The sequence below is a fragment of the Amblyomma maculatum genome, chromosome 6 (genome assembly GCF_055883805.1).
Source record: "Amblyomma maculatum isolate TAMU_Amacu chromosome 6, ASM5588380v1, whole genome shotgun sequence".
Taxonomy (NCBI): domain Eukaryota; kingdom Metazoa; phylum Arthropoda; class Arachnida; order Ixodida; family Ixodidae; genus Amblyomma; species Amblyomma maculatum.
The window spans coordinates 28534219-28550171 of NC_139349.1; the positions used below are offsets into that span (position 1 = coordinate 28534219).

General features: G+C 44.9%; 1 protein-coding gene across 1 annotated transcript; it reads left to right on the top strand.

Moving 5' to 3' along the window:
• The first annotated feature begins 9 nt into the window (after positions 1 to 9).
• LOC146185315 (trans-1,2-dihydrobenzene-1,2-diol dehydrogenase-like) lies at positions 10 to 12417 on the top strand. Its single transcript, XM_084605506.1, has 7 exons — positions 10 to 102; positions 1384 to 1495; positions 3068 to 3231; positions 3741 to 3993; positions 7175 to 7299; positions 8374 to 8524; positions 12235 to 12417. Exons 1-7 carry the CDS (start codon positions 10 to 12, stop codon positions 12327 to 12329), a joined length of 993 nt encoding a protein of 330 aa, XP_084461632.1. The 3' UTR covers positions 12330 to 12417.
• The last annotated feature ends 3536 nt before the right edge of the window (positions 12418 to 15953 follow it).

Here is a 15953-nt window from a genome sequence, read left to right on the forward strand (position 1 = left end):
ACGTTTACCATGGCCCCGACTCGATGGGGAATCGTTGCAGCCGGTCGCGTTTGCAACGATTTCGTCGACTGCCTCAACAACTTGCCGCACGAAGAGCACCAGGTAAGTGGATCATTCTGGACGTTGTATTTCTTTATTACATACTCATGGCTATTGTTTATTTTAAAGAGTAGAACAGATTACTCTCTTTATATTTCTGAACTTCTAACATGCTTTAGATTCGGTGCATGGTGATGAAACAAACTGTCGTTACTCCTGAGCAATCAGAACGTAATCGCTGGAACTGAAAAAGGGCTATGGTAATATTCGAAGGTGTTTCGACACTGATCGCAGCAGCCTTGCATGGACGAATTACGGTGCTGAATTAGCCGGTAAAACACGGATCAGTTTTGTATTCTCCAAATTCATCTTCAACTTGCGCGGCATTTTACGCATTCAGCGCTGCTATTGGTGTCGTGCGGCGGCCGTTCTTTCTTTGTGCACGAGACTTTCATGAAATTGGAGTGCAGAGAAGTAGCACGGTGTGCAAGCAATGCTTTGTTACTTTTCCAATTACTATTGCAATAGCCCCAATTTCACCTCTATTGAAGTAATTCGCCGAAGATTAACTTGCAGCTCTATAACGTCGGTTTCATCGGAACCGAAATGAAACCGGAGGTGGGAGAGAACTAATGTAAGATATGAAGGATAACAAGCCCTAAGAGACAGGGGATCAATGTGATCGACTGAACGCCTAGTATATGGTACATAGTAGTTAACGTCCCATAGCGACGTCAGTTACCACTCATGCCACAGATGGCGGCTTTGAACAGATTTTGACCATCTAAGGTTCTATAACTTGCAGAGACATCGCACAGTACAGGGGTGCCATGCATTTAACCTCCATCAAAACGCGGCTGCCATGGCCGCGTTTCCTTAGGTGCGAAATTCCAAGACCGAGTCAAAACCTAGCCATTGGCTCAGCAGTCAAATCGAATTTAAATAAGTTTATTTGCCATCTAAAAACACAAATGTAGGGGTTGTCGAGTGTCCTAACCACAGGGTCACTGCTGCGGAGTACTTGTCACATTCTGCAAATCTACTTTAAGAGCACTACACAACAAATCGAATGTAAGAAATGCGAAGATATTTTGATCAAGACATCAAAGGGAGATTGAAAGGACGCTCATTAACCCGAGACAAAAGAACTTTCTTTGCGTCGTTTTTCCATGTTGAATAGATTTCGGCATCATAACTCTTGTTTCTGAACATTCATTAGCATGAACAGCTTTCGCAAGGAGAGCACTCTTCGGCGATCGCGCCAAATAATCCTAATTCACTTTAAAACTTGCAAGCCTTTTAAACTGCTTAGATCATATGTGCTTCTTGCTTATTCGCGCGTAGGTTGTAGCCGTGGCTGGACGGAATTATGAGAATGCCACGAAGTTCGCACAAAGGCACGGAATCTCCAAAATATATCCAACATACGAGCAACTCGCCCGAGACGCAGATGTAGGTAAGCGGTGGTATCTGTTCATATTGAAATTATCAGAGCATCGTAATCGGCAACCTCATTCCATGCACGTATCCTTTACGTTCCCATGGCAACACAGCATAGGCCTTATAAATCATAGGAAACAGTGCTTGTGTAATTTGAGACTTGAAATAATAAATGCAGCCTTCAGAATCCTATACTCATCAACGCGCTGACGTCGGTTAGTCGTCATTTAGTTACTAAACGTAGCGCTGGTTCTCTACTCTTGAAATAAATAATTATTAACATTTTTTTTTTTTTAAGAAACCGGCATTCCACTAAAGACGACAGTTTATGAGAAGGCCTATCGGCTGTGTATTTCTCAAACTTTTATACCTTTGTTTCTCTGCCATCTTCCACTGCAAAACATTTCTCTAATCCACAATGAAATTTGGTGTATGTAATTCATATTTGATTAGCTAGAGGGAAACAAAAGGACCATCAGCTCCAGCCCGTGCATAGGTTAGCATGTTTATGCCTTAAACTCTTTCGTTCAAGAAACCTGTTATGACTGCACATGAGAAACAAACAGGGCAAACAGATTATGGATAACGCGCAGGTCGTGACCATCACAAGTATTCCTTTGTGAGTTAGTCTACGTTTGTGGCAATCTACCTTCGTATTGTGACTTCTTCCTATTTATTGCTTAGCGCATGGCTTTTTTTATTTGTTATATGCTTAAACCAGCTCAGATACGGACCATCCTCAGCGAAATGTGCATGTGTGCAATAGACTCTCTTGTAACTTATTTTATGCCGTAACATTCCGCGAAATTCACACAGGCCCTTCGTGTTTTCCAGGCCACATATTGGAGTTTTGCAAACGTGAAGGTTCCGCTACTGTTTCTAATTTTCTACAATATATCAACCTTGGTTTCAAAACATTTAGGGAAAGAATCCTGAGTGGCCGCGTGTCTGTTTTTGTCTCTTGGCATAAGCATAATAATCGAAGCATAATAGTCGTCATCAAGAACCCTTCTTTCCCAGCAGCCATGTGCAGGAGGAGGAAGGCGGTGGGGAGACAAAAGTTTATACGCCTCAGTGGCAACAGAAGACCATTACTGTATTATTAGTCGCCAGGTAAATACCATACCTGTAGAAGTAGGTGTCAAACTCGCGCTCGTATATCTGCGATACAGAGAAGATCAAATCGCTGAACGGCATATAGCGCCAATAGTTCTAAACGTCTTTTAAAAGATACTTTTGTCCCCGATAGTAGTGTGATGGTAATAGACACGTGGCATTACTCTGTGACAACACGAGTTTTGTAGGACGCGTTTTTCTTTCGAGAGTTAGGCCTAGCCTCTAAGGAACCCTTTTCCTGTCCATCCCCCTTTCAGTCTTATCGTGCTTCACGGCTCAGGAGTGCCAACGTAACGCTGGCATTGGCCAGCAGTACCATGCGGCAGTGACAAATGGCAAAAAGTAACACTGAAGCCATGTACGCCGAAGATTCTCGCTTGGACGCAAAATGCAATGTCCATACCTTATATTCCTTATGTCTGTTATATTCGGGCTCACGTTCTTTGCCTCCTCTTAAATGCTCTGCGCGCAGAGGTTGCCTACGTGGGCTCCCTCCACCCTGACCACTACCCGACGATGAAGATGCTACTGGAGCACGGCAAGCACATCCTCTGCGAGAAACCACTCACCATGAACCGCAGGGACACGGAGGACATCTGCCGTTTGGCCAAGGCGAAGAGGCTCTTCCTCATGGAGGTGCGGGCGCTAGAACCAGTCATATAATCAGGCTGGGAATGAGATGAATGAACAAAACCTCCTAGATAATTTACGTAAAGCTCCGGCCTAAACTTTACTCAGCAGTTCAACGAGAAAGGAAAGGGAGAAGGAAACAGAGGATAAGTTCAGAAATAAATGAGCCAAAATTGAAAGAAAAGGAACAACTTTTTTGCACGTGCGTAGCCCCTTACGCCTACTAAATATGACTTTTCATGCGTACGTGAGTTGTTCTATTCGCAGCGATAGTTTCTAGTGACAGCACTACGACATTTTACACGCGATAATTAAGAGAAAGGCTCATCTGATCCTAAGGGAAGAAATTATTGTTAGTCGTTTCTAGACGTGACACGGTTACAGGAAACGCTGCGAGTTTGCGACGTCTTCGTGTGACATAATTTCGTACAGGACGTCCAAAGCAATTACATTGAAAGGATGAAGCATCAGTAAGGCGCGTTTGTTGCAGAGTATTGCCTTCCCGTGTGGCGCAGGCTCTGTGGAGCCGTTTCCTGCCGTCGTACAAGCACATGGAAGAAGTTATTAAGAAAGGCACCATCGGGGAAGCGCGTTACGTGCACTCCTCATACGGCTACCCCATGCCCCGCCAGAGCCGCTTCTTTCGCAAGGAGCTTGGAGGATCGGTGCTGCTCACCCTGGGCAACTACTGCATCAGCCTCGCCCTCCAGGTGTTCGGCGCCGAGCGGCCGGTCAAGATCAGCGCATGTGGAGAACTCGCTCCCGAAGGTGTGTGTTTTTTAACCTCTATGGGCATTCCGTTGAAGGGATTAACACAACAGCATATAGACTGCCTGCGCTGAGGCCAAATCTAAGTTGGCCAACCTTGATAGTCTGCTGCGTTCGAATAACTAAGGCCAATTTCATCAAAGACAGATATAGGAATAAAATACTCGTGTCTCCTCCAGCAGTCGTTTTCACAAGGCCGTCGTTGTGACGCTGGTGCAGTCTCTTTATTTTAACGCGGTAGCGTTAAGGAGCTCGTGTCGCAGAAAAGCCGGTGTCGTCGGCGTCGTTGGCCGTGAGCGATAAATCCCGGCATGCACTTCATAAATAAAAAGCAACTTCCAAGATGGGCTGGGTGGGAATCGAACTAGGGTCTCCGGAGTGTGAGACGGAGACGCTACCACTCAGCCACGAGTCTTTTTTTTTTTCTTTATTGCCTGACTTCAGCACAATACACAAAACACCTACAGGGCACAACGAGCATTCATTAATACAACAATCATCCAGGTGGGTTGTGGCGTCGTCGTGCTAAAATTCTCTTAGGGTCACTAATGGCTCCAATCTTCCGAGCCACTCGGGAGCTTCAGGAGCAAGTTTCTGAATTTCAATATATCTATTCATGGCTTCCCAAAAATAGATCCGTGCTGGCCGTGCGTCAGGATCGCAATGGTATTCTGCCATTCTCGAGCGCCAAATACAGTGGAGGGCCATTAGCATAATAAGGTCAAATGGCACCCCATCCTCATTCTCTACTGGCAAGTACCTAATACCATGCGAGTCTAATGGAAATTCCTTTTTTAAAGTCCTTTGTAAAATATCCCAAAAGTACACCCCTTCCCAACAATGCAGGAAAACGTGGTCTATAGTTTCTGGCTGTTTACAAATTAAGCAATGCGAACCCCAAGGTAAAAATAAATTCTTCATTTCCAAGAACTTCTTTGCTGGCAGTGTTTCCGTGTGTAGCTTAAAGAAAAACGTTTTTGCATTTGACGGGACCTGCATCGCCTTCACCCTCTTAAGTACGTCGCGTCCTGGTCCTCCACTGTATAACGCCCTGTACATTGGTATGGGTAGAACTACGTCGCACAAATCCTTGTACAGCTTCTTCCTGCTAACACAAGATAAATATTCATAAGAAAATCGAACAGACAGGAATCGCACACTAGCGACAACTTCTCTAAAATAACCAAAAATACGTCCCGATACACTTTCGGTCGAGACAACAAAGTCCGACAGTGCATTTCCGAGCCTTAATTGGCACACAGTACGCAAAAATGGATCTTTTACATCGCGAACAAAAAAAAAGGTGTTTATGAAAATTCTAGCCCGTAGACTACAGTCAGTAATTCAACAGTTAGTTGGACCACACCAGACATGTGGGATCAAAGGTAGATCCATTGTTTCCAATGTGCATAAAGTGAGGAGTGTGCTTGAGTGTTGTGATCACACAAACAGTCGTGTAGCCATCCTTCAGTTTGATCTGGAGAAAGCATTTGATTGTGCCTCACATGAAATCCTGTTTTGCATACTCGACCATGTGAATGTATGGTCAGTCATTCGCGAGGGAGTGGCCATGGCGTACCGAAGCTGCACAACAAGATTGATTGTAAATAAGAGTTTGGGAGCCCTCATAAACGTGCAGCGATCGGTGCGCCAAGGTTGTCCCCTCAGCCCTCTGCTATTCTGCATTTACATCGAGACACTGTGTTTAAATATCATAGAAAACGACAAAATTCGTGGCTTCCAATTGCAAGCTGCAGAGGTTAAGCTGCTGGCATATGCGGACGATGTGGCTGTATTCGCAGTAAATCGCGAAGGGGTAATCGAGGCCGTGTCGTCTGTAAAAGAATTCACAAAGGTTTCCGGCAGTAAAGTAAATTGGTCCAAGTCCCTGGGGCTTTGGCACGGAGAATGGCCAACGGCGCCCGAGAAGTTCGCAAACATGTCCTGGGTGACAACACTAGTAAAGTACTTGGGAGTCCCACTAGATAGTTATCGCGATAGCGAATCGTACTGGAAGGCACAGACTCAAGCCATGCGGGAAAAGGTGGAGGGGTGGAAAGGCCAACAATTGTCAGTTTTCGCCAGGGCCACAGTGTGCAATATGTTTTTTATGTCGAAGCTGTGGTACGTGATGCAAGTGTTGCATTGTGCAAGGATGAACGTACAGAGACTGCATCGGATATTTGCCATTTTTGTGTGGGCAGCAGAATGGGAACGATGTAGCCGTACAAGTTTGTTTAGGCGGGTGAAGGACGGTGGACTGGGTTTGGGGCATTTGTTTCTACGACAGATTGTCAGCAGATTTCTTTTTTTTGTTCGCTCAGCCACGAGTTCGATGCTTGAAAGCGGTACAAAAGCGCTTCTAGTGAATGCGGTGTTGCCTTAGAAACGTGCCGTAGAACGTTATACTGCGGTGTATATCGGTAATTATGAGCATGTTACTTACAGAAGTCGCAGTTACACGAGTAGCGAAGTACGTTTCCGCTACATTTCTTCTGCGCACATGCAGAGCCATCTTGCGGCAAACACAGAAGAACCCCTCCTCGCAATGTGCGGCGCTGCCCCGACACGTGGCGCGCCACTCGCCCCCGACGCTATCGCGTTCCACTCTTGAAGGCGAAGCTTAAGCGTCCTCCAAATTTTTTCTTCTCATTTTGTGGTTCTCTCGGCATAAGCTACGCCGTCATTATTCCTAAGCGAAGATCACGATGTTTTTTTCGCTTTTGAATGAGTTCTTGGAGCGAGAAATATATACCTTTGTTTCAAATCAAACTTGCATAGCGTTTACTGAGTATTTTACTGCTGGAGAAAAAAAACTAGCACCACTAGCAAGAACGATGGAATCACCCGTTCTAAGCCCATCATAATCATGCAGTATTCGGACGCAGTTGTTTAAAGTTATTTTGTATTTTAATGCATTGATATCGTTGCTCTTACAGAGCAAAACGGTAGCTGCAGTCCATAGCGGGCTCGGAACGCAGCTATTCGTTTTTCGCGAATTATTAGTTAGAAGAATTGAACTCTTCTAAGAACTGAGAAGTAAAAAAATATAGCCCCCCCCCCCCCCCCCCCAATCCAGGAACTCTAAAAATAAAAAAGGGTGCCAAAGCAGACAGTCTACGGGCGCCCTGACGCGAGTTTTATTGAATTTTGTTGTCGTTTATGTGACCATTATTTGCAGGTGTCGACCAAGCGGTGTGTGTAGTGATGGAGTTCAGCGGAGGCCGGTTCGCAACGTTCGCGCTGTCGGGCATGGTGAAGATGCCGGGCAGAGGCGAGATAGCCGGCACAAAGGGCGCCATCACGGTGAGATAACGACTTGCCAGTATCACACAAACGGCGCTTGTATAGGCGGCTAAGCCTAAACGTATAACCAGTGATTTTCGAATCAAAGTGTTTTGCGTGTACTTGCGGCCTGCAACTTCGCTGGCCAATATGTGACTCCCATCGGACGCAAGGTATTGGTTTTGTCGTTTAGACTCCAGTATTTGTTTGTAAGCCATGCCGGTTTTAGATATTGCAGCTTTAATATGCGTCGCAACCAAAATTTTCTCATCAACTGCGAATAGTAAAATTTTTAAATAAATGAACCTGGCTTGGAATTAGTAAGGGAAAGTTATTTTTAGTTACCAAAACTGATAAGTAGTTCGGTCTTCTTTATCGAAATGAATTGATCATCATGCTTTTTAGAGAAAACAACGTTCTGAAGTTACAAATTACGTTGACGGCCAGGAATTTAGAAGCTTTAGATGCTCTTACCCGTGGTAGGTATCTTAGAATAGGCATAGCTCACAACAGTGGTGATTACTCTAAAGTAATTTATCACAACGTCAATAGATTTTGGTTCTATATTTTTGCTAACAAGTTGGACTGAAAACAATATCCTCAATAACTACTCTATGGTATCATCGGCCGGCGACGGAAATTAAGGAATCAGGATCAGCGAGACATTCGTGTTCTGAAATAACCGTTGCTAATGAGATGTCTTTGGTTACTCGTATTAGAAGAGCCCCAGAAATATTACCCCAAAACCACATCACATTTGAAATGTACGTTCCGTACAAATAGCTTCATCGTGTTGAGTTCATCTCCGGATTGTTTAGTGAGCAATCGCTCGCTGATATACCCGCACTGGCGGGGAGCTTTTGCACAGGTACTTTGATTCGTGTCTTCCGTACTGGACAAGATGCACCTATGAATCTACTAATGCAAAGCGTGAAAGTTCTGATTAAACCTCTGATTTTTTTCGCCGTCAAGACTTCAAAAGATAGCATCACGATCACTAAGTGTACAAGTTGTTTGGTTTTATAGAAACTCAACTGTGCTGTACAGAAGACACTCCAAGGGACATGTGTTTTATTTTCCTTTCCCTGTCTTTAGCTGCAAGCCCCATTTGTAGCGTCGACTCGCATCGAGACACCAGACGGAGGTTTCGAGATGCCGCTTCCACCGACGACTGTGCCGCACAACTTCCCAAACACAGCTGGTATGCGCTACGAAGCGGAAGAAGTTCGGCGTTGTTTGAGAGAAGGTGAGGAAGGAGTCGATTGCAGATGTAGACGTGCAGACGATATATGCGCACAAATTTGCTATAATAGCCAAAATTGTTCATTAAGGACATGTAATGAATGAATGTAGTATGAGTACAATGTCGGATCTTCATAAAGAAATGTCCACTAAACCGTGAAACAGATTGCAAAATCATGAAACATAATTTCGAAAGCGTTGCGTGCGTGCGGGAGTCATACGCCGGTCGGCACTGGACGTTAGGCCAATTCACACAGACGCTCACTGAAAAAAAAATTAAAATCTGCCCAGTTTCGACGACCATAGTATGGACCAGTAGAGCGCACGAAACAGCCTGTAATCGGACTCCCGCAGAAGCTTGGGCGATTAGAAAAATCACCAGCTCACAGAGCGATAGTCAAACTACGTCTGGCTTCACAGCACACTGTTATCGGTACTATTAAAAATATAGCTTCTAAATATCGATGCATATTCCGTCACAGTGCTCTTCAAAGCATACGCCATCTGGGTCCGTTCTCCGAGTTTGCGTCGTTATATCGAAAATGTCGCCATCTCCTCGACCTCGATTCTTGTAATAAAACACCGGAAGCGGATGTCGCTGCCAACTCGTGTTGCGGTGTTTCCGCCAATCAGACGACTCGAGGTCGAGGAGATAGTGACGCATTGGATAGCGACGCAGACTCAGAATAGGGACCCTGTAAACGAATGGCTGCCTACATCAATGGTTTCTGCGGGTCACGCTCTCGTGCGGGGCCAGTAGCCAGTGGCGACACCCACGAGCAAGTATCTTGGCGTTTTAAATATATTGCTCACGAAATAAGGTTTCATGATTATGCAACCTGTTTTAGAGTACATTATTCTTTTCTTCATGAAGGGCCGACATCGGACTTGCAGATGGAATCGTCAAAATCCTTTCAAACATTTTGTTTACATATATTACTACGTGGGCGATTCCGACTATGGGAGCCGAGGGGGCTGCTGGTGGCGCACACGTCGCACCGGAGATATACGTGCACGTAGCGTATTGTGGGAACAAATTTCACAGGGAAGTAAGTGGAGAATGAAAGGGAAGGATTTGGTTCCATGAAGAATAGTGATTTTCCTGCGTTCATGTCGATATCGAATGCAGTAGGTCTTCCTGCGAATTACAAGGCAGTGGCAAGGTAGTCGGAGGGCCTAATAGAATTAGCCCATTAGCCAGCGCTTGGACAAGCTCATTCTGATATCTTAGCATCCGAGAATTGGCTTAAGGAAGACATTGAACGTTGGGTGGGTAGAGTAATATAACGACTTGAATCTTGTTAAATTTTTTTTGGCACCTAGAGAAATCACTGGTCTATGCTTCAAGTATATCAATCAGGTTTTATTTCATGATCAACCTGTCACCATGATTTATTATATTTGTTGTACGAATGATGACCTACCATCCATTTTATTTGTATAGCAAACCATTTACCTCACAAATATTTGTGTGTACCTTCACCTATTCTATTGGCTGCTTTGCTTGAAATAAGGACTATTATAAGTTGTGGCACTTTCATATAAAGAAAATAGTCAAAACTTTTATACGATCTTGATAGATTGAGGAGGAAAAGTTGTATTTGGCTAAGACGGTAGAGAGAACCGCCTCTACCAAACTAAAAACAAAATACCTTGCTGAAATTCCATGTTCTTTTTAAAAGTGTTGGAAGAAAAAAGCCTTGTTTTTATTTTATGAGAAACGGCAAATCCCAATGGTGCACGAATTGAGTTATGAAGTGGGACCAATGTTGGCAATCCGGGCAGGCCGGGTGGGCTGTATGCGGGTTCTGCAATGTATGCAGGCGTAGACATCAAGCGGGCTGTGATAAAACTCCTTTGGGTTCCGCTTGCGACGAATGCGGGCAGCCCTTTTGAGGCTGCCCACGTTCCTTTCTTATTGCCCACGTCCTGCCAATTTGCGCTGATGATCCTACTTCGCATCGATTAAGTCAGCCCCTCTGGATGAAATTTCACTTCTGATTTCGGTTGGGCTCTCTCATAATGACATGAGACTAATACGAGTTCTATAGGGGAAAGCCCAGTTTATGCTTCTCCACATTATTCCCATGAAGAGTCGTCTAGATAATTGATGGGCAGCCTTAGTCCAAGTTCTCCCACTCAACATTTGTGGCCATAGTTGTGCTTTTAGTTTTATGTGTGTGCCCTTTCTAAGCTGACTAAAGAAATTTGGAAATTTAATAGGAACAATGTAGTGCTCCTAATCCAGGCAGTTGCGTGTTTCAAACTTTAATTTACGGACAGTCCCACAGGAGCCACAATTACGTGTTAGTAATCTGTTACTTAAGTGCAAATGAGGTGAGCACGTGAACCAAACCCACAAAACTTTTCTAACCGACTAAATGTGCTAAATGTCCTTGCAGTTAAACAAATAGTCTATAATGATAATTTATGGCGACGACTAATACAAATACAAGATAGAACGAACGTGTGCAAAATAGTATGCAGGCACTCCGGTTGTGTTCAGCCCCTCTATGACCAAAGTAGAATTTACAAGGGCATTCAATTGGCAACCTTGTCTTGGCCAGCGGTATGTTGTCGCCATGAAAACCTGCAGCGGTTTTGTTTGGGCAACCCCAAAAGAGCTATTGTTTCTCTCGCGTAAAGTCAGCCTTGCTCTTGTACATGCTTTCAAATTCCCTACATGAACCTATTCGAGCAACATACGGGCACGCACGTGCTACAGCTCAATTATGGCCGATATGGGAACTAAGGCAGTTTTGTGCGGGCTGCCCCAGTTGGGCTCGGTTTTCATTTTTACACCCAGAGCACAGCATAGTATTGCACGCGCCGCGGCATTACATTTTCTACAAGGGAGAGATTTGGCTATGAGCGCGCGTATCTTCCAGCCTCATTATGGCCGATGTGAGGCTGGAAGTGGTTTTACGTGGGCGGCCTCATTTGAGCTAAAAGATGGCTTGTCAATATTGAGCTCTAATATTGCCCCATTGGTGTCCCTGTTCTGGCGCCACCATGTGGCCGAACCATATCATGGCACGTGGCCGAGCGTCTTCCTTCTCCAGCTTCGCCTCATTAAAGAAAGCTGGGCTATCTTGCTTCTTGCAACGTTTATCAGAGGCAATATTCTGTCTGCCCGAAAGTAACCTACTATGCAACGAGTTGGGCAGCATGCGGGCAAAAGCGTTTTCTTTTTTTTTTTTTTTTTTGCCCCGGAAGGTTTATATACGACCCATGACAATTTAACGTTGGCGGCTCCATTTCTGCTGGACGAGGTTTTTCCTCACAGAGCCCACATTTAGGTTCGTTCCGCCCTCGAATGTCCGACAATTAAGGGACCATTGAGGTCTGAACGCAGAAATATGGTCTGCATTAGTCCGAGTAACGCCAATATACGGCCCATGTAGCATGAAGAGCGGTAAGCCCAAATGGGTCTTGCCCACTTCTGCCCCTTCGGGGATCAATGCAGGTATTATGATGGTTGCCACAGCCCCACTTCTTTACATGAGACCATTGGGGCCCTGTGTACCGCTCTACTTGAGATGTCGCAGTTAAGATTGCAAAAGTGATCTTTTCTGTCTCTTACAACAAAGTGGTCTGAAAATGTTTCTTTCCATGTATATATATTTTCGGCCTCGTGTGCAGTTTATGTAGTATGTTTCCTGAGTTTTTTTCTACATATGACATCCGTCTCTTTTCGTCACACTTTTCATGCAGGACTTCTTGAAAGCCCGTCGATGACCCACAAGGATTCAGCGCTGATTGCGGATATTCTGGACGAAATTCTCAAGCAACTTGGTGTCAAATACTAGGAACCTGCCACCTTTGAGGCTCTGAATCGGTTTATGCGATAAACGTTCATTCCATAAGAGCATCGATAAAAGGTTGTTGAGTTCAGCCAAGCGCTGTGTCTACTATAACGAAAAACTATTTTTTCGTTGGATTCTCAGTCCTTCGGTTGATTCGTATTTTATTTTAGTGGTGATACCTAAAGTGATTGCGCACAACAAATTCAGTTTGGATGTTTTTAAGAAACACCTAATTGACCAAAGAAAGGCTGACTGCAACGCTCGAAGTGGGAATTCAGTATTGGTGTGGTAAATGACAGATTGACGAAAACTAAGATTTGCACATTCCTGAGACCAGGGCACGGAATATATATTGTGGTATCACTCAGTTTCTGTTCTTACTGTTGTTGTTGGTCAGAGTTTGTAGCAGCAACAAGTGATCGAGATTCTAGGAGAAATGTGACACCTATGTTCTTTAAATACAAATCCGTAATAAAACAGCTGTTAACAGCAGCTATGTTTGACAAGCGCGGAAAGCAGTTGTGTGAAAACTTCATAACAAAAAACTGCGAAAAGTTATTCTCTAAAATTTCACCTTCAAAAATTTTGTCAAAAGCCACTGTATCAAAACGCCGGAGTCAATATGTATTTTTTTTTCTTAGAAATCTCTTCTAGTAATTTAGTAAAGACACGTAAATTCTTTCCGGTGAACTGGGCGTATATGCCCAATTCTCTAGAGCGTCCAGCATGGCATGGGGTCGCCGCTCGTCGTTTTTGGTGGCAAGATCACCAGAGGGTGGTAGGTTTTGTTTTTTCCAACAACTCAGGAAGCAAAAATAATTATTTACGTATAAGTAAGCAAAAGGTAGCATAGATGCGCAATACATCGCACTTAAAATGCGGACGGGTGCTTTAAATAAATCCTAGATCTGCCATTATGTCACTTGTCGCTGACAAAACCCTAAAGTGAAGCACTAAAACCGAAAGCGCCACATGCTTTTCTTGACTAAGTCACCATTATGCGGTGCAGAGTTTTGGCGAATAGCATGTCTATAGCAAGGCCGACCAGTGCATCTAGCCTTTTTGTTGCGATGCTTAAGATAACGTAGACAATTTATCTTGCATTCAAATGCTTCGAGCTGTAGAGCTATTATTACATGCAGATAGGTCGTTGAACAGTTCAAGACTGCAGGTAAACTGCTCTCCCTTAGACACTAGTCGTTTAATAAGCACTGTCACTTGAAGACTCGATGGGTGCATGTACCGCCGCTGAGGTTTGTGATATTCTTAGCAAATATCCTGAAGGGCGTGCTTAAATACACCGCTCACACATGAATGCTTGCCGAAGAAAATTCACAGCATCTTAAGTTGTCTTGCTAGGCCCTGTAGTTTTACTTATTTGGTACATGTTACCGATGTGAGTCAGTGCGAGTAATTTCCAGCGTGAATAATGTACTTTATTTAAAACGAAACGTAGACGAAGAACTGGTACCAATTGGTTTTTGTTCGCTTACTGCTACAAGGGCCTCTCTGGCGGGAAGACCAGGATAAAGCTTATTAAACCAAATATTGTTTTGAAGTAGACTGCTTATTTCAGAGAATATATAACACTAGCACCAATCATTCATTACTAAATTGACACAACGTAATAGCTAGCATGCTTCGCATTACTGAAGCGTTTTAAATGAGGCCGATTTAAGTGTAAAGATTGAACACACTTAAATGAACAAATTGGCTTTCTGGGTAACAATATCAACATACATGGCCAAACAATATATCTAGCACGTGCCGTGAATCATGCACTAACACGAAACGGGGTCTCACGGACCACGGCATATATCATTAGGATGCTGAGCACGTAGAATATCGCAGCTTTCAAGTTAGCCGTTGTAGCTGCACAAATAGCACATGCCCCTTCGCTTTGGGGGGTTAAAACCCTCTACTACTTTAACGGAGTACCTGGGTTTGAACCCGACCGCAGGTTGCTGCTTTTCAAAGGAGGCAAAATAGAGAAGCATCAATGTGCTGTTCGAAATCAGTGCGCGTTAAAGATCCCCATGTGCTTGAAATTACTCCAAAGCCCTCCACTACCGGCACCACTTGATCTCTTTTTTCGCTCCCATTCCCATCTTCCTTCGCTTACGCTATGGTTTAGGTGTGCACGGAAAAGGTATAAGAGAAACTGCGCATTCCCTTTCCTATTAAGCCAATTAATATAGCCGCGCAAGCATTAAAATCCGGCGAATATTGACGACATTCGCCGGATGGTCGAAATTAATCAGAAATCCTAAAAACGACATAGCTCACAACGTAGTGTTGCTTTATTACGTAGAGGTCGCAATTAGGTCACATTGCGTACCAAATGCACAAAAGCGCAAGCGTGACAGTCTCGTTGAATCTGTGCTTGACCCTTTGGTGAGAATGTTCTGAAAAGAGAATCAAGACATTTCCCAAGAACTATCCCCGAATACGTGGGGCTTTTTAAGCCTAAAGCGTGGTGCTTTAGGCTTCATACAAAAGCAGAGTGTGCGAGGAACAACACATTCCTGCGCAGAAAAGCGCAGCTGTTTTCCGCTAGCAGTTATGTTTCAAAGCAAGGTTGATGCGGGAGAGAATATAGGTTGATATTCGCGCTGCAAACAACATTCCGGGGAGCTTATCGCAGTGTACTGTGAGTGAAGACAGCCTGAACGAGGAAATGCCGCTTAGACAATAGGCTGAAGCGGAGCTTGTTGTTTTAAATCTTCATGAACGAATGGAAAGATGAGCCGCGGGGTGATAACGCCTTTCAAGGCTGCGCGAAACATGGCCACGCCTGAAAGAATTGGCTGGCTTTCGAGAAGCAACATGCCAAAAACAAGGCGACTGTTAGCTGCGCTTATTTTGGGGTCCGTTTCGTCCACGGTGGTGGTGGTGGTGGTGGTGGTGAAAAACTCTATTTGGGAGCTTTAAGGGAATACATGCTAATGATGGGTCGGCTCTTGGCTGCGTGTTGTGGCCGGAAGCTGGTGCTTCCCAGCGACATCCAAAGCCCAGTCTGTCAGCCGCTTTTGAACGGCCGGGTCAGAGCTGGACACCGCAGCCTCCCATCGCTCGAGGTCGGAGAGTTGCCAAGTGGCTGGAGGGTGGAATTCCGAGCATTTGATCATAATGTGCTCAAAATCAGCTTTAGGTGCCCCACACAGGGTGCACTGCGGCGAGAACAGTCCTGGATGGATCAAAGATAAGAAAGCAGGGGATGGGAATGTACGGGGCTGAAGCTGGCGCCACGTCACCTGTTGTAGCTTAGTCATAGATTTATGAGGAGGAGGGTAGATGGTTCGTTGATCACGGTAATGGAGAGGGATTTCGTGATAGGATACCATGCGCTCGCGAGCATCTCCCCAGGCAGTGGCAGTCCCTGCTCGGCTGACGTATCCTCGAGCAAAAGAGTGAGCTGCTTCGTTGCCTGGGTGACCCGTGTGAGCGGGCACCCATATTAGTTGAATAGGGTGTTCGGGTGGGGAGAGGGAGGCGAGGAACCGGAAGGCTGGGGTAGAGATCCGACCGCGGGCGAAGTTCCGTACGGCGGATTTAGAATCGCTAAAGATGGTTGTGGCTCGGGTGGTAGCTATGGCGAGGGCAACAGCCGCCTCCTCCGCCTCCAGG

What these genes read in the sequence shown, in the direction of transcription:
- LOC146185315 (XM_084605506.1), top strand. Translation starts at nt 10, where the DNA reads ATGGCCCCGACTCGATGGGGAATCGTTGCAGCCGGTCGCGTTTGCAAC. An exon ending in TGGAGAACTCGCTCCCGAAG is followed by an intron (nt 3,994 to 7,174) that starts GTGTGTGTTTTT and finishes CATTATTTGCAG; the next exon opens with GTGTCGACCAAGCGGTGTGT. An exon ending in TCGGCGTTGTTTGAGAGAAG is followed by an intron (nt 8,525 to 12,234) that starts GTGAGGAAGGAG and finishes CTTTTCATGCAG; the next exon opens with GACTTCTTGAAAGCCCGTCG.